This window comes from Leguminivora glycinivorella, chromosome 13 (genome assembly GCF_023078275.1).
Source record: "Leguminivora glycinivorella isolate SPB_JAAS2020 chromosome 13, LegGlyc_1.1, whole genome shotgun sequence".
Classification (NCBI taxonomy): Eukaryota; Metazoa; Arthropoda; class Insecta; order Lepidoptera; family Tortricidae; genus Leguminivora; species Leguminivora glycinivorella.
Window position 1 is genome coordinate 6,047,169 of NC_062983.1, and position 24,639 is coordinate 6,071,807.

The window sequence follows — 24,639 nt, forward strand, 5'->3', positions numbered from 1 at the left end:
CGTTTCGAACATCAAATTATGTTCGTGGTCTGTAGATGGGTAGTGTAGATGGGGTTTTGTTCTAAAATTATGAGTGCAAATCGTGTTAGTCTAAATAAACATAATTATGTCTTAACGTCGTAAGACCAATAAGTGAATACTATTGCTGACTGTCAATCATTGTGAAGTCCCATTTCATTTCAAGGTCATAATGAATGTATATTACTTGTATGTATGTATAGCATGTAAAGGTAAACACTATGCTTGAGGTATTGGAACGTTGCTACTTATATTACTATAATAAATGAATATTCCATAGTAGACAAAACTTACCATAGATATGATTTTTGAGACTTATTCAGACCAAAATATGCCCGTGGCCTCCGATGGATCTGGAAAAAGAAAAAAAATGTTTCAAAAAATACAAGAATTTTTACATACTCGTAATTATTGTCAAATACTTTTCATAGACAGTGTTTTCTTTAGCCAAAAGCTAATTAAATGTGAAATTATATTCGGCACGCGGGTCCCGAAAAATCGTCCTTTATTATTTTAATAAGTCATCACCTTTATTCATTCTGATGTTTTTTTTTATATTATCTTATTATAGAAAAAGATTTATATTAATCCAAACATGCCAGTTTTTTAATCATTATTTTGCAAATAAGATAGTTAAAGCTCTAAACACATTTTGTTCACTCTTAGATAAGTTTCACCCCTTTATCGACTTTATCGATATCGATCTATCGATCAATACGGGTGCACGTGGGGACCACCCGCTGTCGGCGCGTGCGCTGTTTTTTGTTTCTTGCGAGTAGGTCATTTTGACAAGGTCGTATCTTAGTGAATTATTGTTTTAAGATTTGAGTTTTTGATTGCAAAGGTCAGGTTGGGATGCCCGTATGAGAAGATTAATGTTAGGAATTAAATGTGGTCATTTTTTTCTTATAAAGTTTAATGGATAAATTGTTACTTTGTAATGAACCTAATGTAAGCAAAAAATAGTAAGTAGCAGAATATAAAAAAAAATTTTTAGTAATGTTGCTTAAATCATTATGGTTAAAAGTCTGATTATTTACAATAGTTATTTGTTATACAAGGGGGCAAAGTTGTATTTTAATGCCGAGTGTGGAATTGAAAAACGAGCAAGTGAAAGGATTCTATAGTTGAACCACGAGCGACGCGAGTGGTTCGAGAATAGAATCCTGAACTTGCGAGTTTTTTAACACGCGAGAAGTAAAATACATTTGCATCCGAGTGTAACACAAAACTTTTCCCCTCACTATAGCGAGGAAACTACAACGCAAAAAATGCGTTTATCACTGCTTCCAGTAGTTCCACAGGTGGTAAATCATCTTTATTACTAGATTCATCTACTTTTATTGATTTTAAAGCAGTTAATTTGACTTTATTCAAGGTCTAATTACTTTACCCACTAGTGGATAAAATGCGTTTTTACCCGCTGGTATTAAAGGACAAAACACGTGTTTCCGAGCTAGTGAGGGGAAAAGTCATAAAAATTATAAGGTCCAAATTCAAATAATTAATTATGTACTTCCAAGGCAAGGTGTCGTACTACGCGGCTACTTTAAATAAGCACTATTGAATTAGCCAACTTTATCCCATTTCTTCGTCAAAAGAAATCAATAAAAATTATGTCAAATTAACAATACAACAGCTTACAAACCGAAAGATGTTTCAAACCAGGTGTATGCCAGCATTGACCTTTTATTGCATTTTTTGTGTTTAGAAGAGGTTATACTTGCAATACCGAGTGGCGACTGATGTTATACTACTATTCCTCTTTATTCCCCTGGGTCTTCATTAGAACGAAAGAGATAGCAATATGACTTCAGTCGCCAGTTAGTGTAGCATTTTTTTCGTAAAGAGGTTAATAATAAAGGAACCCTTGTGCAGCGGAAGTAATTTGTAAGTGTATCGTTTTTACACTGATTTATGAGATTTGGAGTGCGAAATGTGTTCGCTGTTTATTGCTCTGTGCCTCAATTTTGTTGAAGTACAATTAGATACACAATTATTAATTTATAAGTAGGTATTAACTGTTTAATTATTTATGAATTATAACCAAAAATATTAGGTATCAATCGAAAAGGAGTTACCTCTTCTCTTTTACGTAACATTCCGTGAATTCTAGTTTTATGAAAAAAGGTTTCTAAAAAAATGTTATCGAAAGTAATTAGGTAACCATTAAATTTTAGCCCGTGTGGTGACGGGTTAAGAATTTCACCACCCCCTTTCTTCCCGTGGGTGTCGTAGAAGGCGACTGTGGGATATGGGTTATATTGTGGCGTAGGCGAGAGGCTGGCAACCTGTCACTGCAATGTCACAGTTTCGTTTTCTTTCAACCCCTTATTTGTCAAGAGTGGCACTGAAACCTGAGTAGTTTCATGTGCTCTGCCTACCCCTTCATGGGACATAGGCGTGATTGTATGTATGTATGTATGTATGTATTAAATTTTATTTAATCAAAACATAAGTCAATATCTAATATTAAACGGTTTATTGTAAGAAGTCACATTTTGAACTGTAACGTGACTTTTTCGTGTTCTGGTAGATTTTACACACAAAAAAATATTCATTTGAAGAAAACACCTTAAGAAAAACAGATGTTCAGGACAATAGAAATACTTTAATATCATTTATTTAGAAATTATTACAGTTAGTGTTTTGTACCTGTTAAATTATTATAGTGATCGCGCTATTTCTTAATCGAACCCTCTATTAGCGCGCCTGAACTACCCATAAGTACCTATTCTGTTAATATCTATTTAAAAAAAAATCGTAGTCCATACTTCCATACTAATATTATAAGTGGGAAAGTGTGTGTGTCTGTTTGTTTGTCCGTCTTTCATGACAAAACGAAGCGACGAATTGACGTGATTTTTAAAGTGGAGATAGTTGAAGGGATGGAGAGTGAAATAGGCTGCTTTTTGTCTCTTTCTTACGCGAGCGAAGCCGCGGGCAAAAGCTAGTACGATTATAATTAGCAGTTTAGGGCATCTGGTCTTAAAAAATAGAGACTCTCGACTTCCATTGGGTCGCACACTCGTCAACAAATCACATTAATATTTATTTCGCCAGCCCGCATGCCGAGGAAACGATCTTGCCACAATAGCTCGGAATTGGACTACTTGGCCCAAATTGGCCATCCTTCCCGCATCCTTGGCCCCCCGCTGGCCAAAAAATGGTAATTTTGGCCCAATTGCGTCGACAGCTTAAACAGTTTAAGACGCGGGTGTGATTGATGGGAAATCGTTAATGTCGCGCACACAAACATTCGTATTAGGACTGCAGAAAAATATCTACTTACAACTGTGTTGTCTGGGTACAAGTAGGCACGGGAGTAGATACTAATAACCACAAAATTACAATTTTGAAAAAACCCACGACCGCGACATAGTGGACCGATTTTCATGAAACATGGCTAAAAACACTCCCGACTAACTCAGCTTTCAGACAAAAAAACGTAAATCAAAATCGGTTCATCCATTCGAGAGCTACGATGCCACAGACAGACGTCACACAGACAGACAGTCGGGGGTTTTTCAAAATTTAAATTTTTATAGCATGTAACCTTCTAATCCAGAAGGTAAACTGGGCCTTATTCCGATCTACAATTAACTACATCAAAACTGTACTTAACTATTAAAAATACTTAATCCCAACAGAGTTATCACTACGGATGTTTACAAGCAAACTTGTTTCCTCGACCGGAAAGAACCAATTTGTACTCACACTGACTTGAACTCACTGAATCACCAGATCGAGTAACAAATTAAAGGGTATCTTCACACATCACCAGATCAAGTACCAAATTATAGGGTATCTTCACCCTTTGGTGGTTGCAGTCATAATATTGTCTTGTCAATGATTTTTGAGTCAGGGATGTCTGTAAACGCCTTAGGGCGTTACCGAAATATGATTATGTATTATTACGATCTAAACTCTTTGATATTGAATTAACAGCATAATTTTCTGTTACGAGTGTAAAATACTTATTTTCTGAAAAAAAAAAAACTACAGTGAGTCATGATAACTTTGGACTACTTAATTTTATGATTGAACGTGCGTATTTTTATTTTAGTTACTAAGTATTGTGCTTAAATTATACTATCTATCTCTATCTTAAGTTGCCATTTTTATTTATTGTATTTATGTATGTATGTATTATGTGTATGTAAGGTATATTTATTTATGTATTCGGTATATTTATGTATGTGTATTTGTGTTGGTTTTCTCTATATTTTTTTTGTTCTTGCACTGCCTGTTAACTTTTGTTTCTGTTCCGTTTTTCCAGCTACCCTAAGGTTGTCTGGAAGAAATCGCTTTTTAGCGATAAGAGCGCCTGTTGTTACCTAGTTATACTCTCACTAAACATTCTGTATACATATAACATGTAAATTGGTGCAATAAAGAATATTTACTTACTTACTTACTTATTGTGAAACGCTTCGGATATACATTCTAAGGTTCAAGGTTTAAATTTTTAAGCACCAATGATAAATGATTTTTTAAGCTCTTTGATAAAAGAGCAGTCTGAAACATATTTATGTAAAATATTACATTAAATATATAATCATAAAAAGTCACCAAATCATTTTGTTACATATTGGATTAATAATGTTGTAAACATGTCAGACACCATTTAACCGCGTACACACCATGAATCACACGATATGCACACCCGTAATTACATGACGCTTTACAACGTCTCACGACCACTTAAGACGGTGACGTCACAGGAACTGACGTAAGACTGCAGCACACAGAATAGACACAGTATAACCTGACCTAACCACAAAATTAAAATTTTGAAAAAACCGACCGATTTTCATGAAACATGGCTAAGAACACTTCCGACTAACTCAGCTTTCACACAAAAAAACTAAATCGCAAACGGTTCATCCGTTCAGGAGCTACGATGCCACAGACAGACACACACACAGACAGACAGACAAACAGACAGACAGACAAGTCAAACTTATAACACCCCGTCGTTTTTGCGTCGGGGGTTAAAAATAGGTGGTCAATTTGAATACTGGTATCAAATTTGACAAGTGCATGCCATTTGTGTTTCAGTACCTAAGGAGGTATGATGTTATAAACGCGTACCTAATAATATTTTTAGTGACATATCGTCCAGAAAGTTGTAAGATTTTGAAGATATTTTTGAAAGATGCAATCAAAAATCTATTGAAATTACAAGTTATAACATTTATTTAGTGTCAAATGTAAAATTTGTTGTACCAAAAATAATGTATCCAATTAGTATATTTTCTTTGTATGCTGACCAATACCATCCACCATGATCATTGCCATCTTTTCGGTTGTGTCTACTTAGGACGTAAAACAATGTTAACTATTTCAAGGTTAGCTGGAAGAGATCCCTTATAGGGATAAGCTCGCCTTTGTATCTCTATACCTACAAATTGTATATAAACTGTTGTACACAATAAAGTGATTACTACTAATACTAAAACATGACAAAATTTCCATGCATTAAAAATATAGACCTCTTTTCTTAGGCAAACAAACAAATGACAACAAGACTACTGTCGTCCCTCTACCCACTACGTGTTTCTTGAATGAACGTACGCATTCCTGAGCATGTGTGTGTGAATGGGCCACGTCACTAGGAAGACGGGCGAACGGGCGGTGATCTTAGGCTTATACTTGTAGTTCTGTGTATTCGATTGAGGTGTACAATACGATTGACACAGGTATCGATGTTTACTTAAATGGCCATATATCGTCACTTTAGTTTACGATTGTGAGCTTGTACCATTAGTTTTCGATGAACATATTAAAAAAAACGTTACTTGATAGCGTTATTTTACGTAAAATACGAGGTGCAGTCTCGCATTGGTAATTTTTGGCTCTTAGAAAACAATTTCATTTATTTATTCTGCGATCAACATAGGATCATTATTATATTATTAAAATTAAAATTATAATACATTAAATTAATTAAATTAAAATACACTACAGCTAAATTATAATTAACAATAACGCACCTCCAACACTTCTGGTGTTTCGGGTTTACATGACATGGGCGGCAGTGATTGCTTACCATCAGGTGACCTGTGTGCCCGTTTGCCTCCTATCCCATAAAAAAAAGAATCGGCAATAGGCATAAGAATGTTTACGCACTTTGGATCTTTTCTATTATATAACAACACAATTTTATTCCTGATTGTGAACTAAAAGCTATTGACATACAGGATGCTTATTTAATCACCTATGAAGACTAACTAAGACGACTAATGAAGAGTATGAAGTAAAATATACAGGTCACCAGAAAAATGTTTACTATGAAACCAACGAGTAAATCGCGATGAAGAATTCTCTCCTATAGAAAAAGCCAAGAAAACCTGAAGCTATAATTAAAATTCTATAGTTTCACCTCGCATTATTTGAATGCGCATACGCATTTCTCCCAATTCTAATCCCAATCCCCTTCATCTTTCATTAATACCAGTAATCAAGCATAAAATTAACCCACGGCACACGCCAGAAAGGGCGTCGGGCCTTATGGACCTTATGGCACCAAGTTCCAAGACATCTGTCCTCACACCTGCCTGCCTCCCCTTAACAACTTTACCCACCCTTATTTCAACTATAAAGTTGTGAGCACAAGGTTGTGTTTTAAATGGGGTGTGGGTTATGGTTTTTGGCACAAGGTCCATTGCTCCCGTCATTAATGATAATGCGTCATTAAAATTCGGAAATGACTGACAGTTTTTCAAGTCCAATTGTTCTAGGATCGGTCAAGTGTGGTCATATTGAACAGTTGGGTGTAACGTTTTTTTTGTTACCTTACCTATACGAGTAAGCCCTTACTCTTTACCCTTAGCTATACCCTTCAGACAACTTAGCATCTTTTTTTTAATTATAAATGGCCAAATTCTGTTTTGACAGACAGAAATGTCAAAATGACGTCTAGAGACAATTTAAATGACATAATTTGTTTGTCAGATTGGACAAACATTTATGTTTTTGGTTTTGTGAGCTTTGTAGACCTCACAGCAAGGACCAGGTAAAATCTAGGTGAAATTTGTAGATTTTAGCGTAAATATTGATCAAGAATTGCATGGAGAAATTATGAATGCAATTCGCCGTGCACTTTTGCAGCTCACTGCTCAAAATGTAACCGGTGTTACTCCAAAATCAAAACAATAGCCAGCCGCTCCGACAGAAGCCACATAGCATGAATGAACCCACTTAACTTTTTAAATTTCGAATCGACTAATCGAAGGCTGCGATTCGCATCTGCGACGCGTGCGCAAACGTTCCAATTTCAAAAAAGTCCTAACTGTCAATATCCTGATTCGATTTTCGAACGAACGGCCTCGATCTTCTTTTGTTTTTCACGGTACAATACTCCTTACTTGTAGAATTGTATAGTTTAGAATCGAATGTACAGTCCCATTAAATATATACACGGACAAAGCACCAAAAATATGGATACTTTTCATACATTCTCTAAGGCCGTGTATACATATATTGGGCTCTTTGTCCGTATCCATATTTTTTCCTTGACTGTATAGGGAACTTAAGCTGTTTTGATATTTGAGCAAAGATGAGATGTGTGTTAAGTTTTGCGGTGTGCAAAGATGCGCATGCGATGATCGATGGATGTCTGTTTTCGGATCAGGTTTCGGTTATTAATGGTTTTGGAATACGGTAGTGCCAATACTGCCAATGTTGATGTTTGTTTTTTAAACACCTTGTGTGTTTTTTGGAGGTTTTTTTGCGAATTATTAAAATGTGGCGACTAGCAACTGTTGATTATGATTTATTAGAATTATTAGTAAAGATGTATGTAGTTTGCTAATACTTCTTCTACTTGGATCATTATCAAAGCAGAAGAAGTATTAGGAAACTAGAAATTAAATACATTTAATTTAATGATTATTAGAGAATAAGAACACTGTATTTTGAATTTAGTTCTAGAAACGAAACGACTTTTCTGTCTGAAAGTTTTTTTTCCAATATTTTTTTTATTTACTTAAGTAAGTATTTATCAATTAAGTTGAACCATTAAGATTGAAGCGAAAGGAATAATGGGAATATTTAGCGAGTCCATCCAGGACTCGAACTTTACTTGTGACTTAGAACACCGGCCCAATAAACATCCTATATTTTTTATAAGAACAAATTTCATTACAAAACTCTACTCCACACTAGCAATTTGACAAGTACCCTCGACAAGCCACAGAACCCCTCACCCTCAAGCCGCATCGATCTGCGCAGCTGCGCTCGCGCACGGGCGGATTACCGCCATTTTGGATCGATACTATTGAGTGTGGGCCTAGTTGGATTGTCTGTTGAGATCTGTCAAGTAATAATCGATTTTTTTAGACATTTGTAATCAGATTGGTTTGATATATTTTGATGGATAATTACTACAAGCCAGTCTGTAACTTCCGATAATAATGTTTGAGGATCACTTAAAATATACTTAATAGTATTAATATCTACATAATGAAGAATTTAGTATTTTTCTTACATACTAGGTAGGTACACAAAAACTTGATAAACTTTTACAATCTAAAAAGACAACTGTGCTGCAAAACTACAGAATTTCATTACATCTGATTAGGTGTCCATTTGTCCAAACTTCAGCCCACAACCTTTTTATCGTAACATTTAAATGTTGAAACATAAATTGATAACCGCAGCATCCACAACAAAACCACAGAAGGTAAAAAACTAAAAAAACAACCACCTGGTCGATTGTCTTAAGCGCCATGTTATGAAACCGTAGAAATTTGATACGCCCACTGCAACACCGGATCAAACAACATGTGTAGCGATCTTATCATCCACGTGCCTTCAATATACATTACACTTTCAACCATAATTCAAATGTGTATAAATTCTAAATCGTACACAACAGCTCTTCAGGGTAATACCGTCTTAAGACTACGATCAAGATGGTTTAGATCTTCTATGCTTGAGAATACGATTCGATTTTGTTGAATGGAATTTTTACTACGATATAGTAGCGTAAGATCAGCTGAGCGGATGTTCCATTTGATGAGACGCAAAGTTAAAGAACACGTGTGCTTGAATTAATGTGAACTTTAATTCTTTACACGCAAGACTTGTGGACGCCGCAAAGAAAATGTTGCGATTCAGTTATTTCAAGACACCTATTGCCTTCTTAAAGGTGTTGGACTGTGAGCTTTAGGGTGTTTGAAATAAAGTTAAGAATATTAGAAGTTGCTTCTTTATTTTTTATTGCAGTATCTGATTGATCTTTTGATACAAAGTCGCAAGGTGTTTTGGTGCGATATTAATGCAGTTTTTTTTTTAAACAAATTTTGTAGGTCATTAACTTGTAAGTATGTACATTTTGTTATTGATTTTGAAGAGGAAGAGGATCTTGTCACAAAAATCAATATTATTATTCCCGAACCACTAATGTAACCTTCAATAATCCCCGAACAAAAACCAAGGGTGGCAGGGCATATGGGCACGCGACCAGTAATAATATCTAAAAAATAATAATAAATCCGGGTGAGGAATAAAGAATTTCACCCCCTGTTCCCTTTATCTTGCAAACAGACTTGAATGGTAAGATAATAGGGGAGGCTCGCCCCTTCGGCGCGCAGGCGCAGGCGCACCTTTGCGTCGCGTGCGCTCGCGCATGGGGGAGCGTCGGCGGTGACGGTTGCGTTCAAATTTTTCGAACGCGTCTTGCGAATTTTGCGGCGTGCGTGATGCTGGATATATCGTGATTATATTCATGGATATCCTAGTAAAAGCAATGAATTTTCTAATGTGATCATTATATGGAAATACAAAAATATTGTATGTGTGTATGTGATTAGTTATATGGAAATACAAAAATATTTCGAGCAGATAAAGCGAATTTAGTAACATCACTATTCCACCTATTTGATTTCTCTTGGAGAAGCGGTATTTTAACCTAATAAAATTATACATGTTATGGTGGCCTAGCGGTAAGAGCGTGCGACTTTCAACCCAAAGGTCGCGGGTTCGAACCCCGGCTCGTACTAATGAGTTTTTCAGAACTTATGTGCGAAATGTCATTCGTAATTTGCCAGTCGCTTTTCGGTGAAGGAAAACATCGTGAGGAAATCGGACTAATTCCAATAAGGCCTAGTTACCCTTCGGGTTGAAAGGTCAGATGGCAGTCGCTTTCGTAAAACTAGTGCCTACGCCAAATCTTGGAATTAGTTGTCAAAGCGGACCCCAGGCTCCCATGAGCCGTGGAAAATGCCGGGATAACGCAAGGAGGATGATGAAAGTTATAAATGTCAAATTTTATTTCAATTTTCGTTTTCTAAATTGTGCATGAAAATAGCTAAGTTCCGTTCGCATATACAGGGTGTAAACCTAATACAGGCGAACCTCTTAACGGTGGTGAGTACAGGACATAAAAAATGTAATTAGATAACAAATTAATTCGGCCCGCAACGTAATGCAAACACACTCGCCTTAAACGCTCGTTGAAAGTTGTCATGGTCGCGCGACGGCGATGCAACGCATACGAAATCAAACCTTATCGATATGGAAGTATGAGACGCGACGGCGACGGTCGCGCGACTGTCACGCGACTGTCACGCGACCGTCGCCCACGCAAGACACGGTGTAACTCAAAAACACCTCTTAATTTATGATAACAATATTGAATCATATGCCTGGTTTCATTTATCGCCCTTATTAAGTTTACGCGCTGTATACTTTTCGATTGCCGAGTTTAGTAGGTACGGCTGTTTTTATTGACACGGCCCAATCTCAAATACTCTCCAGACACCCAACCAAAAATCATTACCTTAACCGACAGCCGAAAAAGCGTTCGCAAATCGAAAGCCAATTACTCCATAAAAGGAACCAAAGGACTTTGAGCCAGATACGCTTTGTGTACCTTTGATTACCTCTACGACCGTGCTAGGTCCACACGCCGTATGTATACTATGGGCTCGTATGAGATACGCCGTTCTGGCCTAGCATGGTGGACAGCGTATGAAACCGAAGACAATGTGCCATAGTAAAAGGACGCATTACTTTTTGTTCATGCTTTTTTCTGTCTGTTGGCAATGATTTTAATATTTGAATGTTAGGTTCGTGCAAAGGTGTTGTTATTGAGAGAGAGACTTGTAAAATGTGGAATAGCGTATTTTGTATTTCATTATAATTAATGTAAGTAATTCAAAATTTCCTGCACAATATTTTTCTCCCGACATTGAAAGAAGAGAAGATTACTCCACAGGACTTGAAATGAATTGGTGAAATGGAAACATAACATATACATACCTAGGTAGTACAAATTGAATGTGAAGGTATCTTTGCAAATATGGGCAATGCAAGTTTCTTAATTACGTTACCGTTTACTCGAAAACAAATGATAAATTTCAAGTCTTTTTGACAATCATTTCACTGTGAAACAAATAGAAACAGAAGACTACCGAGCCCCTATAAAACCAAATCGATCAGCTTAACCACCAAGATTAACAAACAACCTAGAACCACTTCTAAAACAGCTTATAACCCTACTAAAACACGTCACTTAAGCCCTTCTTTCTCCGTTAAAAACATCGATTGTATAGAAAGGGTGCACCTTTGAGACTCGTGCGCCGGCAGATGCGAGTTGGTGACACCTTGTGATAACTGTACTAGTGAAAGTATTGTGTGTCATCGGACTTATTTGTTGCATTTCCAGTTGGCTGAACTTATATTATCAGCTACCCGGAGGCATGTAATGTGTCTTATATTCCATTCTAACTTGAATTTAATCGTTGACACGTACAAATTTGTTTTTTTTAGCAAAGTTTGCTATCATGGCAGCTAAACTAAGACTTATAGAGAAAATAAATACGCTAAAGAGTCCAAAGGCAAGGGGAATACTTCAGTTTTCTTCAATTCAGTTCAGATTCCTTAAAACACATTTTAAACTTTTTATAAACGACCTTATTAGAAGAAGTTCCGTGTAGCCTCTTTCAGTCAATAACCTAATATTTTTTTTTTAAGTACTAAATTATTTATTTCTCAAAATGTGTATTGACGTGATATCATTCTTATAAAAAATACATGTAGATAATATTTATTTACAAAAAAACCTAATATTGCTAGTGCTGTATAGAATTTTCCGTTCTTTGTGCAAAAAGAACATCAACTTCTTACAACATTGAAGAAATCAAAAAAATAATGTTACTATGTTGCATGCAGAGCTATGTCACTATGTCTACTCTTTCTTGGGTCAAGATACTCAAAATATTTTTGCAATATCATAAGAACACCTTGCGGTGCACTATCGATACGTTTGAATCACTGTTTATAGTGTTTATGTATGACACAACTGCTATGACACGGGATACCCCCATTTGCCAGAATTTCATTTGCCATAATTTTATTTGCCATCCTATTCAACAATCATAATATTGTTTCTCATAACATCTTATGCCATAATCATTGTTTACTATATTAATCTAGTGCCAGAAACTTTGTTTCCTATAAAGTCAGTTTCCATAATGTCATTTGTCAGAATCATCGAAATCCGTAATTACCACATTCCATACCATCATTTGTCATACAAATTAGCGTCCAGAAAAGTCAATTTCCATAATGTGCTTTGGCAGAATCGAAAACTACTATAATAGGTACTAGAAGGACTAGAGAATGAAACTGCTATCAGAAAGTAGGTTAGGTTAGGTTAGAACTGTAACCCCCTGGAAAATGAAACTGCTATCAGAAAGTAGGTTAGGTTAGGTTAGAACTGTGAACCTCTGGAAAAGGAAACTGCTTGAAAAGTAGGTTAGGTTAGGTTAGAACTGTGACCCCCCGGAAAATGAAAATACTATCAGACATCAGACAGTAGGTTAGGTTAGGTTAGAACTGCGACCCCCTGGAAAATGAAACTGCTATCAGAAAGTAGGTTAGGTTAGGTTAAAACTGTGACCTCCTGGAGAATGAAACTGCTGGAAAAGTAGGTTAGGTTAGGTTAGAACTGTGACCCCTGGAAAATGAAACTGCTATCAGAAAGTAGGTTAGGTTAGGTAATAATATGGGCAACAATTAATATGGCAATAATTGCTTATGGCATTTGAATATTCTATGAAACCATATTATTGCACTTAATAATATGGCTAACAAATAGTATGGCATTGTATGATTATGGAAGGTAATATTCGGATAAACAACGAGTATGTCATATGATTTTTATGGTAAACAAATCATTCGGGCAAATGAAATTCAGGCAAGTTAGATTCGGGCAAATGAATATTATGTTAAATGACTGTCGGGCAAACAATAGACAACCGCTATGACACAGCCAAATTTGTACTCAACCGGCGTATTATGATTCCAATTTTATCACTTATCCACGTGTATAAAGCATCCGTCACGCTTTGGTAAGTATGTCAGTGTGAGAGTGACAGTTGTCTTATCCACGTGGACAAGTGATAAAATTGTAAGCATGATACGCCGGCAGGTAGGTAATTAATCGTAAACGTTTATCGGTTCTTCGATAAAAGTACCAAAAATCATTTATCTATCTCCAATGACAACGGAACCAGAAAAAACTGAAGATGCTCTCAAAGATTTGCACCTTTCTCGAAAGAGTTCTTTGTACTCCTCCACCTTGCGAACATATGCTGCCCGCATGGGCCCAGTTTTTGCTATGCCATTCTTGATTGAACATTTGCTATGAAAATTGGGGCATTTGTATGAAAAAATACGCAGAAGCGTGAATGATCGGTTATTTATCTAAATTTAATCGGAGTCGATTAACGAACTATCGATTCTTGGCTATTATCGATTAAAAGTATGTTGGTTTATGTTAAGCTTACCCTTGAATACTTAAAAATAAATAAAACTTTGAATAACGCGATTGTCTTTTGTTTTTAACCCCGGCGACCCAAAAACAACAGTATGTTATAAGTTTGACGTGTTGTCTGTGTGCGTGTCTACCTGTAGAATCGTAGCTTACGAACGGATGATCCGATTTAGATTTCGTATTTTTTGTTCGAAAGCTGAATTAGTCGATAGTGTTCTTCGCCATCTTTGATGAAATTGGGTCCACTATTTGTTGTTATTAGCTACTAAGGTTTCCGATTCGTTTGCGTCAATTGCTATTTTATTGTAACTTTAGGTAGGTATAATAATAGTAACGTTTCCCTAAACAATATAATCGATATGAATTATCAAACGAATTGGAATGTAATCGAAATTCATATCCATATTCGGTGACATATTCGCGCTGCACGGTCAATTATATCAAGGTCGCTGCTTACTAATTATATGAATGGGTGTCAACACACCCCACTATACTCTATTCATCGGGTTGTTCCATTCATAGTTTTAGCCCGACTAGTTATCTATACTCTAATTAATGTTTCCTAAACACTGTTTAGAATTTTCAGAAAAATATTACTTAACCTCGCATTTTTTACTCTTTGTGTAGTGATATTACTAATAAAATAAGGTAATGGCGCCTAAGATGGCCCATTATCATTTTTATTTTTCCTGTTTTTTTTAAATACTTATAAACTTGTAACTCTTGTAAGTTAGTCTATGTAAGTGGACATAATATAAGCTCATTCACGAATGAAATATTTCCAATGGAAAAGCTTAAGAACCTGTGTTTTTTTTTCAAAAAAATATTTTATACTTACATAACAATGTATGTACATGTAACCAAATTCATCATGATAACTCATGGTCTAATGACAGTCAACTAAAAAATCAATAACTATTCCGAATAAGAATCAATATCGCACAATTCTTATAAGTATTATTCCCTTTAACTTCAAAAGCAAAAAAGTGTAAGTACATTTGTGGGCCATACACACTTAGTGCTTTATTTAGGAGGTCATTTCAACCCCTAAGTTTGGACCCCATCTGGTGAGAACATAGTGACATTTGGTGGGCCTTAATCGTAGTGTAAGGGCCTTTTAATCGGTTCCGTGGTACGTTATGAATGTTTAAATATGTACATTTATTTTTGTATTGGATAATATACATACTTGTATTGTGATATATCAGGTGTCTTTTTGAAAACATTTAAATATTTTTAATTTAATTTTCAATTAATCGTAAAAAAAATAAAAATCGTATAGTGAGTAAAGTTATTATCTCTTACTATTTGTTACAAAAGTGTATATCTGTTTGGGTAAAATGCCCCTGATGTAAAATAACTGTAAAATTAAATATTACGTGATTATAAGATGTAGATTTTCCTCGAGAGGTAGCGGGAAATTCTTTTATATATAATAACCTTTTTTTACATACCCTGGTAATGATTTATCCTCCTGGATCCCTAGCAAATTTTTGTGCTTTTGAATTTAGAACTTTCTTATATTCTTGTAAAAGTTAAAACTTAACATTTGCAGGGTTTTTCGGACTATCCCCGTCCTATAACAGCAAAATGTAAAACAAAAGCAAAACCATCATGTATCGCGACCACATTCCTCAAGAAAATAACATATTCCTCCTCTTTCCATTCACATGTGTAACAAAGAAGCCACCAATGAGCATCGAACGCCTACCGGACGCGCGGCACGCGCCAACAGGCCGGATAACATATAATTACCGATCTGTCATAAGATACGAAGAAAATGGCAAGTGGTATCACTTGCCATATCCTTTGCTTCCACTTGCTATTTCCTTTTTATATTGTATAAGGATTGTATTGTATGTTTTGATCGTGTGATTCCGGTTTTTTTTAATTCGATTGTAATTTGAATAAATTGTATTTTGAGACTGTATTACGAATTACGATGCACTGGAATATTAAAGGCGATAACTGATCTGTCATAAGATACGAAAAAGTGGCAAGTGGTATTATTTTCTATTTGCTTTGGTCTCACTTATCAATTTCTTTTATATTGTATTAGGGTTTGTGTGCTTTTTGTGTATTTTAATACCGGTTTTTTATTCTAATGTAATGGCACTTTGTTGTACCACACTGCAATCTATATTTTTGAAGTTTTTGGAAGGAACTAATTAGAAACATTATTTAATATTAAGAGTTATTATTATTTATAGTGTGTATGTATATTGAAATACACCTGTATTTAGAAAATTCTGAATTAAACTATACCATTGTTTTTTTTAATTAGATAAAATTTGTTTTTGCACATTTTACGTAATTATGTATTTGTCTAAATTAGGTATATTCTTTAAAGTAACAAATAAATCCCTACTTTGTTTTCTTTTTAAACGTCAAAAGATAGGTACAATATCATACAAAACATAGTGCAACGCATCTTACTTTAACTAGAAGCCTAAAAAAAGCCAATAGAACTGAAAAATATCATCATCATCCTCCATGCGTTATCCCGGCATTTGCCGCGGCTCATAGGAGCCTGGGGTCCGCTTTGACAACTAATCCCAAGATTTGGTGTAGGCATTATTTTTACGAAAGCGACTGCCATCTGACCTCCCAACCGCTACCGCTTAGTCCTGCCTTCACGAAAATGACCGGCAAATATCGCATGTATTGCTTTTTTCGAACCCGCGACCTCCGGATTGGAAGTCGCACAAGTTAAAAATATATACATACTTAATTAAATAACCAGTCATCTTTTGTCCAGACGTAATTAAACCTTTATAACATCTACTACCGGCAGCGGAACATATTACCCACGTGCCCTACCGTGACTACCGGAACCGTCCCATTACTGGCGCACTTACCTTCATAACCAGTGTGACTTGACCTAGGCGTCTTCATAAAATGTTTGTACCCTGAGGTGGTACTTATAGTGGTTTGACAGATTTTTACTGCTTTGGTGTAGGGAATGGTGGTGGCGATATGGTCCTGCGAACATCCTGTGGGCTTTTATCGTGGAATGAAAGTTTAGACATGGTCTTGGTGGACCACTTATTTTTGTTGGTGCGTGCTAAAGTATGGAGTTAAATAAAAAGTAAAACGAAGAGGATTAAAAAAAAATCTCAATAAATAATCTGTGGGTACAAATTCAAATGGTTTCCATAATTTATTTATAATTTATTTAAACTTTATTGCACAAAAGACAAACTTAATGTACAAAAGGCGAACTTAATGCCATGTGGCATTCTCTACCAGTCAACCTTAAGGCAAGGCAGTGGAATTCCTTGCCGGCGGCTACCCGGCAACCTTCAAATCAAGAGTGAACAGGCATCTTCTGTCGCGACAGGCGCGAATATCTAATGCCACAATACGAATTTCCTAGCGGCAACACTGAACAGCGCCCTCGTGGGTGGAACTGTGGTAAGTTATTCCAACGTGGCAAGTAGTAAGGTTAAACCCGGTATGGCGCGAAGCGTGCGAGTGCATGAAAGTGTAAGATACAGTGAGGAAGCCCACAGCTGTCCTGAGTCGTCTAAAGCTAAGTATTTTATGTTACTTGGTGCTCGCAGTGGTGGTATGGTTTCTCTATGCAATGATCTCCTTAATAGAAGAACAGTAAGTTCGTATGAGTTTAGCTTGCCACGGAACCTGCCGTGGAAGCTATTCCTGAGACCATCTTAGGTAAGGCAGACTAGGTTTCTCTGTCTGGGTAAGACTTGACGTGCCCCAGCTCTCAACTCTGTCTGGGTAAGACTTGACGTGCCCCAGCTCTCAACTCTGTCTGGGTAAGACTTGACGTGCCCCAGCTCTCAACTCTGTCTGGGTAAGACTTGACGTGCCCCAGCTCTCAACTCTGTCTGGGTAAGACTTGACGTGCCCCAGCTTTCAACTCCACCTGGGTAGACTTGACGTGCCCCAGCGTGCGAGAGCCGTGGCGGCTTCGGCAGCCCGGCTAGAGGTGTGTCGATGTGCGGCAGTATACCTCGGCTCGGATGTTAGGCGTCCGAGTTATCCGACCTTTGACGTGTCGGCGGACTCCCCGCGGGGGGGGGTCCTTTGAACCTTCGTCTGGCCGGGTAAGATGGTTCTCCTTTGCTGTAGAGATAATCGTATATGTATAGTAGGTGATGGTTGTATGAGAATACCATATTCATGAGCAATTAAACCCACAGATCTCGGTGGTATACAACTAGCCGCCATAAGTAAAGCGAAGCAGATTGAAGCTCCCCTGGCCCAGGAGAAGTGGATCAGAGAGAGCGAGGACAAAGAATCCTTCATAGGAGATGAAGGTATGTATGCTAAGCATTCTGTTACCCCTACACCCCCACATTAATATATTAGTGGCCGCCTTTCCCCTTTTACGGTCTTATTTATATACCGTACGTGGTTGGGGGAGAGTCGGCCACAATGGTGGTTAATGCTGGGATCCAGCAGATAAAGAATCAAGGCTTATAATATAAATAAAGAATGCAAGGCATACATTTTCAATATAATCAGACATCTTTACTAACAGAAATCATAGATGGCGCTACTGGTAACAGAAGCTGCGAGATATTATTTTATGCGAATATGTTTGAAGTGTTTTCTTACGAAGTCTGGTTCGGCATTAATTTAGGCTCGTTTAAATAAAGAGGCTGGCATTTGTATTTATTAATTGAAGATAATTTGAGTAAATAAGTCATATTTTATATTTTGCGTAACAAGCGGAATATCAATTGTACGGAATGTACGGAGTACCAACTTGAAGAAATTGCATCATGGTGGCCGGAAACAGAACGATTACGTTTCCGTTATGGATGTATTTATGATTTATTTTACAATTAGAATGTAGTTGTAAATTATCAGGAAGAATATTCAGAGATAAAAATAAATAAAAAATATTGGAGCATTTGTCTGTATTTATCAAGTATGATATTCATTAATTTAATTTTAAGAGAAATACCATTGTGTAATAGTGCCTTCGTGTTACCAACATAACCGCAAGAATAGGCTACGCAAGGCGTCTAGTAATGGTGCCAGATGAGGGCAGGTGTTGCTACACTAAGAAGATTACCCACAAAATCGACGGAAATGTACGGATTGTCGGGATTATCAAGATAACTAAAGAAGATGAAGAAATCGGTTACAAAACGGATTCGACTTGGAAAATTTATGCAAGAACTAATTTTCCAATTAGACGGTTAGACAATTAAGTTATAACAAGCTGTGCCTAGATATAAGTAGGTAACCTATTCAATTTTATGACATATTAATTGTTTAATATATTGAAAAATTGGCTGATTTATAGGAGTATAATAAGAAGACAAATAATAGTCGTAATAACTAATAAGTATCTTATAGGAAATATGCGCGTAGTAAAGACGGGTTTGAACTCTATATTTTACTTCGTATGTTTTCTTTTTACTTTAGAATTATAAATTTAGTTTTAAGAATTCGGGTGTATGGCTCATTGAGGTATATGTACTACGTACTAGAGGCGACGTTACTAAGAGAATTTTTAACACACCCCACTGCGGTCCATGGACCGCAACGTTGTCAGTCGTCTACAGGCCCTTGCAGTGCAGTGATGTGCCGTGATTCATTTACAATCCACGTGAATAATGCGTTCTTGTGTGCTTAAAAATTGTTCTAATCACTCGAAAAAATCAAATAAAAGTCAAGGTGTGACATTTCATCGGTAAATTAAACAAAAAACTCGTCTATAATATTTTAAGATTGAATATTCTACAAACACGCGAGCGGGAGCGGACTGCCGCCATTTTGGTGACGCAATCATAGACTAGAAAAAGTTAACCGCGCAGATGTGCCATTTACATTGTTCCTACTAATGTGTTTCACCTCTAATATATTTGCGAAATATTTCTAATATAAATAATTCTAATATATTTCTATTTGGAAAATTATTAGGTAACTACTTACTACTTCATGAATTATGTTACTATAATATTAAAAAAGTTTATTTTTTTATAAATTGTTAATATTTTTTGAGTGAAATTGTATTTGTAGCACGCTCACTTTTTGCAGTTTTCTTTGGCCTGGTCATGAAAAAAGGGAACAATGGATACGCTTTATCCAAAAATTGTGCTGAGGAAACTTGGTTACCAACTGACCACACATATTGTTCATTCATTGTATTTTAAAGAAGAAAATAAGTACAGTACAATTATATTATTTTGTATTGTTTAAGTTGTAAATAAATAAATCATTTTGACTAGAATAGCCGTATTTTAACTAAATGTAAAATTCCCATTAGGCAGAATATAATAATGTGTCACATCTGATGGTAGACCTACTCTATGCGTAAATGGCCGCTCCCCCCACCCCGCGCATTTGTCAGCATGTGCAGTGTTTTCGCTTGGCAACGTCGCCTCTAGTACGTAGTACATATACCTCAATGGTATGGCTATTTATAAGGAATCAATATAATTATTATGAGAATTACCGATAAGAGTCCGAAATTCGTTTCATATTTTATCGAAATTTTGGGGGGGAATTAAGTTGACTTTGGCAACATTGAAGGTTGTACAGTACTCGTCCGTCCATTTTGAATCGTTGGCGGAAGGTCGTTGAACAGTCGCGAGTTCCACAGGAAGGTTCCTTAAATTATACAGGTAATCATTGTAAATATTGTAATAAAAAGTGCACCGACGAAGTGATGAGCGTGTAAATAAGTTGGATCATCAAAAATTTGTTCATTTACGTTCATAGGTACAGTGAATTCGCCACCGCCAACCACACCGGACAAGACAAACAACTTTTACATCGGAATTGGCCAAACCCCCGGATAAGACTACTTAATACCCGGACAAGACTACTTCTCGGTAAGTTTTAAACATCTACATTGCAGCAATACAACTTAATTCTTTAAAACAAGAGAATGCGATCGTCATTTACTTCGAAGTGAGCGACGGCGGCCATGATTGTTGTCCAAAGTTTGGGCTAACTTTGGACGTCCAACCAACCAAGGAAAATTATCTAATTTTAGTGAAGTTTCTTTCGATATTTATGAGGATCACCATGGAAATACGGGTCTATTACGTTCTTTTATTAAAATATTTTAACTTTCTAGACATTAACGAAGTGATATTTAGTAGATGAAAATGGACCCTATCATCATGGTAATACGGTTCTTATTAGCGCGGTTTAGAACATCGGATGTACATGGCGGATTTTAATATTTTCACAGTCTATAAAGGACCTTTTTGAACATTTTCTAGGGTCCTTAAGATATATAGTTAGGTATATTTTTATTTCATCATGCATCTTATTGGAAGTTTAGAAATACAACTTACTTCCTTTCTGATTGGGTTTGCAGTTTATAAAAATAACAATTGTGCTGTGTGTATATATAAGCTAACATCTTCTTTACAGGATATTGTGGTGACATTTAAGTGTTTTTAGATCTATTAAATAAGTGTTTCGTGAAGTGTTCCAATAATTAAACAAACAAATGAGTGAAATAAAACTAAATAATTTTTAAATAATTAACTATCAAACAAGTGAAGTAAAAATAAAAAGTTAATAAATAAATAAACCAAACAAATAAACAAAATAAAAACGTTAACTTTCATCATTTTGCAAGCGAGCTTAAGTTAGTGACAGAAGATTTTGTATTGTGGTACCAGTGTATAAACGTCAACGTCACTTACTGATTTTGACATGACTTAGGCTGCTGTAATCTATAAATGATAAACAAAGATTACACATTCGTATGTCAGTGTGTATGTTATGTTGCCTATCATAAATTTATTATTTTACTTCCTTTCATAATAATTTCAAATAAAAGAAACATCTGTTCATAATTAAGTCAATTGTTTTAATTAATTAAATTTAAATGACTTCGACTTTTCTTTCTTTAGTTTCAAACTTGAATGGATTTTAGAGATTTTTAGTTGGATTTAAATTTCAATACTTTGAGATTATTAAAATAAATAATATGTGGAGTTATTAAAAGTTAATTAACCTAAAATATTAAATTACTTTATTGGTGTGACCGTTCATATTATTAGGGAATTAAGGTTAAACGGGTTTGTTTCTGTGCGTTACAGGCTAGACAAGACTACGGTCTAGACAAACAACAGAATGGACGACATTCTTTTAGCAAGGCTTAGGCTCATTAACGACAAACTCACAACGGACTTAGAAGTAATTCCGGGTACTGTTAATTTAGAAAATTTAGTGCAGGCTCAGATCACATACAGTAAATTAGAAGCAACACTGAAAAGACTTAGCGGAGACCTGACGGAGTACTTTAGGCTGGCTTCGACACCCGCATCTGATGAAATCTGCTTGATAAGTGGACTTCAACTTCAAGCAGAGGAGACTTTAGCTGAACTTAAGGTGAAGATTGACCAGATATCTACATCAAGCAAACCATCAGAGAAGCTGACTGAAGCGAACTCCTCGTGCAGACTTCCTAAGCTCCAGCTGCCGGTGTATAATGGGGATGTACTGGCGTGGTATGAATTTTGGGATGCCTTCAGAAGCAACATCGATGCAAGGATCCTGCCGGATGTTGACAAGCTTTCTTATCTTAAGACTTCAGTCACGGGAGATGCCAAAAAAGTCATTGACGGTCTAGCGACTACAAGCACCAACTATGCTATTGCCGTTACGATACTGAAGGAAAGGTTCGGGAAAACTTCACATCTTATAGACGCGCACTATGCAACATTATATAAAATTAAGATGGCCAAAGGCAGTGCGGATGACTATAGAAGGACTTTCAACGAAATCGAAAGGAATCTTAAGATTTTAGAATCACTAGGTGAGAACATTAACCACAACCATCTGCGCTTCATGCTACTAGAGAAGTTTCCTTCTGATCTAGTATACGAAATAAAACTTAAAGTTAAGGATGATTCCATTCAAGAACTGAGAAGCCACCTGGATAAAATCATCACTGCCAAAGAGGACGCGGAAAGGATATCGGGTAGGAAACGCCCTCAAGAGACAGAAGCTAGTACGGTCGGGACTCTTCATGTGAATGCAAAACGTGCGAGATACGCAAACCAGTCCCAACTACAACACAGTAACCAGAGTAAACAAAACCATCAGGGACGCTTTGATAAGAGACCGGTACTAAAGAAGTTTAAGGGTTTCAAGAAATATGACAATAAAGGAAACAGACCAAACCAAACTTCAACTTCAAACAAAGATCAGGCAGAAACTCAGCGAAGTACTCCAGGGGCTAAGAAGGGATTGGTGTGTATATTTTGCGAAGGGGGCCATTATAATGATAGTTGCCCTGAAGCATCTACTTTAGCAGAAAGGAAGAAACGACTTGCAGGACGATGCTACATCTGCTTCAGTAAGAATCACGTAGCAAATGCTTGCTGGAGAAAGAGAAGGTGTGCCCGTTGTAAAGGAGAAGTACCGCATAATAGAGCATTATGTCCTTTAAATTTTCAGAAGGATACAACGGAGAAGAGTCAGTCCTGACGGTTCTAGAAGAGGGAATCACAGCACTCCAAACGGCAACAGTTTATGCAAGCCACATAGATGATAAGAATAAACAATTTAAATATAGGCTTCTTTTAGATCCAGGTTCCCAACGCTCTTATGTAACATTCCGGACTGCAAAGGAATTAAAACTTCCCGTCGAAGAAGAGAGTCATCTAGTAGTAATCACCTTCGGCGACGATCCTCCCAGAGAGATACATAGCCCAATAGTCACCCTTCATCTACTATCTAGAACAAACAAGAACATAGTAATACAGGCTAACTGCGTAGAGCATATCTCCAGAGGTTATATACCTAATGTCAAGATGAAGAACTTACCGGAGTCATATACACTAGCGGACGACGGGTCGCTAAGCGGACCTGTACAGATCTTGGTTGGAAACGAATATTACTGCAACATAACTTACGAGAAAAAGGTACAACTGGATAGCAATTTGTTTCTAATCGACTCTGCACTTGGTTGGATAATTAGTGGTAGAGCAGAACCACAGCTTAGAGACGAGTCGTACGTAGTGACTTACACTCAGACTTGCATTGAAACGAAGCTTCATCAGCCAGATCCACCTCTTTGTAATGGAGACATAAAGAGCCTTTGGGAACTAGAATGTATAGGTATTAGTGATTCCCCAAGAGCAACTAGAGAAGAAGAAGCCATCAAATATTTTAATGATACAACTTTAAAATTAAATAATCGTTACACGGTAAGCTGGCCTTGGATAACTTATCCACCGGATTTACCTAATAATTTTGGAATGGCTTTTGGTCGTTTATCAAGCTTATTGAAGCGTATGGATCAAGATACGTTATTAGCATACAGCGATACGTTTAAAGAACAATTAGATAAAGGTATAATAGAAGTTGTACCTACTTCAAGAACGTCAACGGGTAACGTCGTTCACTACTTACCTTTCCATGGAGTACGTCACCGAGGAAAACCTATGAGAATAGTTTATGATGCTAGCTCTAAGAGTAGCAAAGACACCAAGAGTCTGAACGAATGTTTGTACAGAGGACCACTCATGTTAGAAGACCTCACTGGCTTACTTATAAAATTTAGAACTCATCGGATAGGTTTAACCTCAGATATTGAAAAGGCGTTTTTACAGATGGCGTTACACGAGAAGGATCGTGATGTAACCAGATTCTTGTGGCTCAAAGATACCTCTAAACCGGTATCTCAAGACAACCTACTATACCTTAGGTTTTGTAGAGTTCCATTTGGCGTCATTTCATCACCGTTTTTGCTTAATGCGACTATTAAGCACCACCTGTCCAACGCAGAAGATCAGCAAGTCAGACAGAAAGCAAAAGACATATATGTGGATAACTTTGTTTCGGGTACCGACACTACGGATGAGGCGATGAAACTCTACAAAAAT

General features: G+C 36.5%; 2 protein-coding genes across 3 annotated transcripts in view; one reads left to right on the forward strand and one right to left on the reverse strand.

Annotated features, from left to right (window-relative positions):
• Positions 1-24,639, reverse strand: part of LOC125232369 (homeobox protein prospero) — a 147,866-nt gene that overhangs the window by 86,584 nt on the left and 36,643 nt on the right. For both annotated transcript variants that reach the window (XM_048138007.1, XM_048138006.1), the window contains one exon: positions 313-371. The gene's annotated coding sequence lies outside the window, so the exon portion shown is untranslated. The remainder of the gene's footprint in view (positions 1-312; positions 372-24,639) is intronic.
• LOC125232371 lies at positions 20,202-23,285 on the forward strand. The gene is made up of 3 exons (XM_048138009.1): positions 20,202-20,409; positions 20,507-20,619; positions 21,847-23,285. Exon 3 carries the CDS (start codon positions 21,881-21,883, stop codon positions 23,237-23,239), a length of 1,359 nt encoding a protein of 452 aa, XP_047993966.1. The 5' UTR covers positions 20,202-20,409; positions 20,507-20,619; positions 21,847-21,880; the 3' UTR covers positions 23,240-23,285.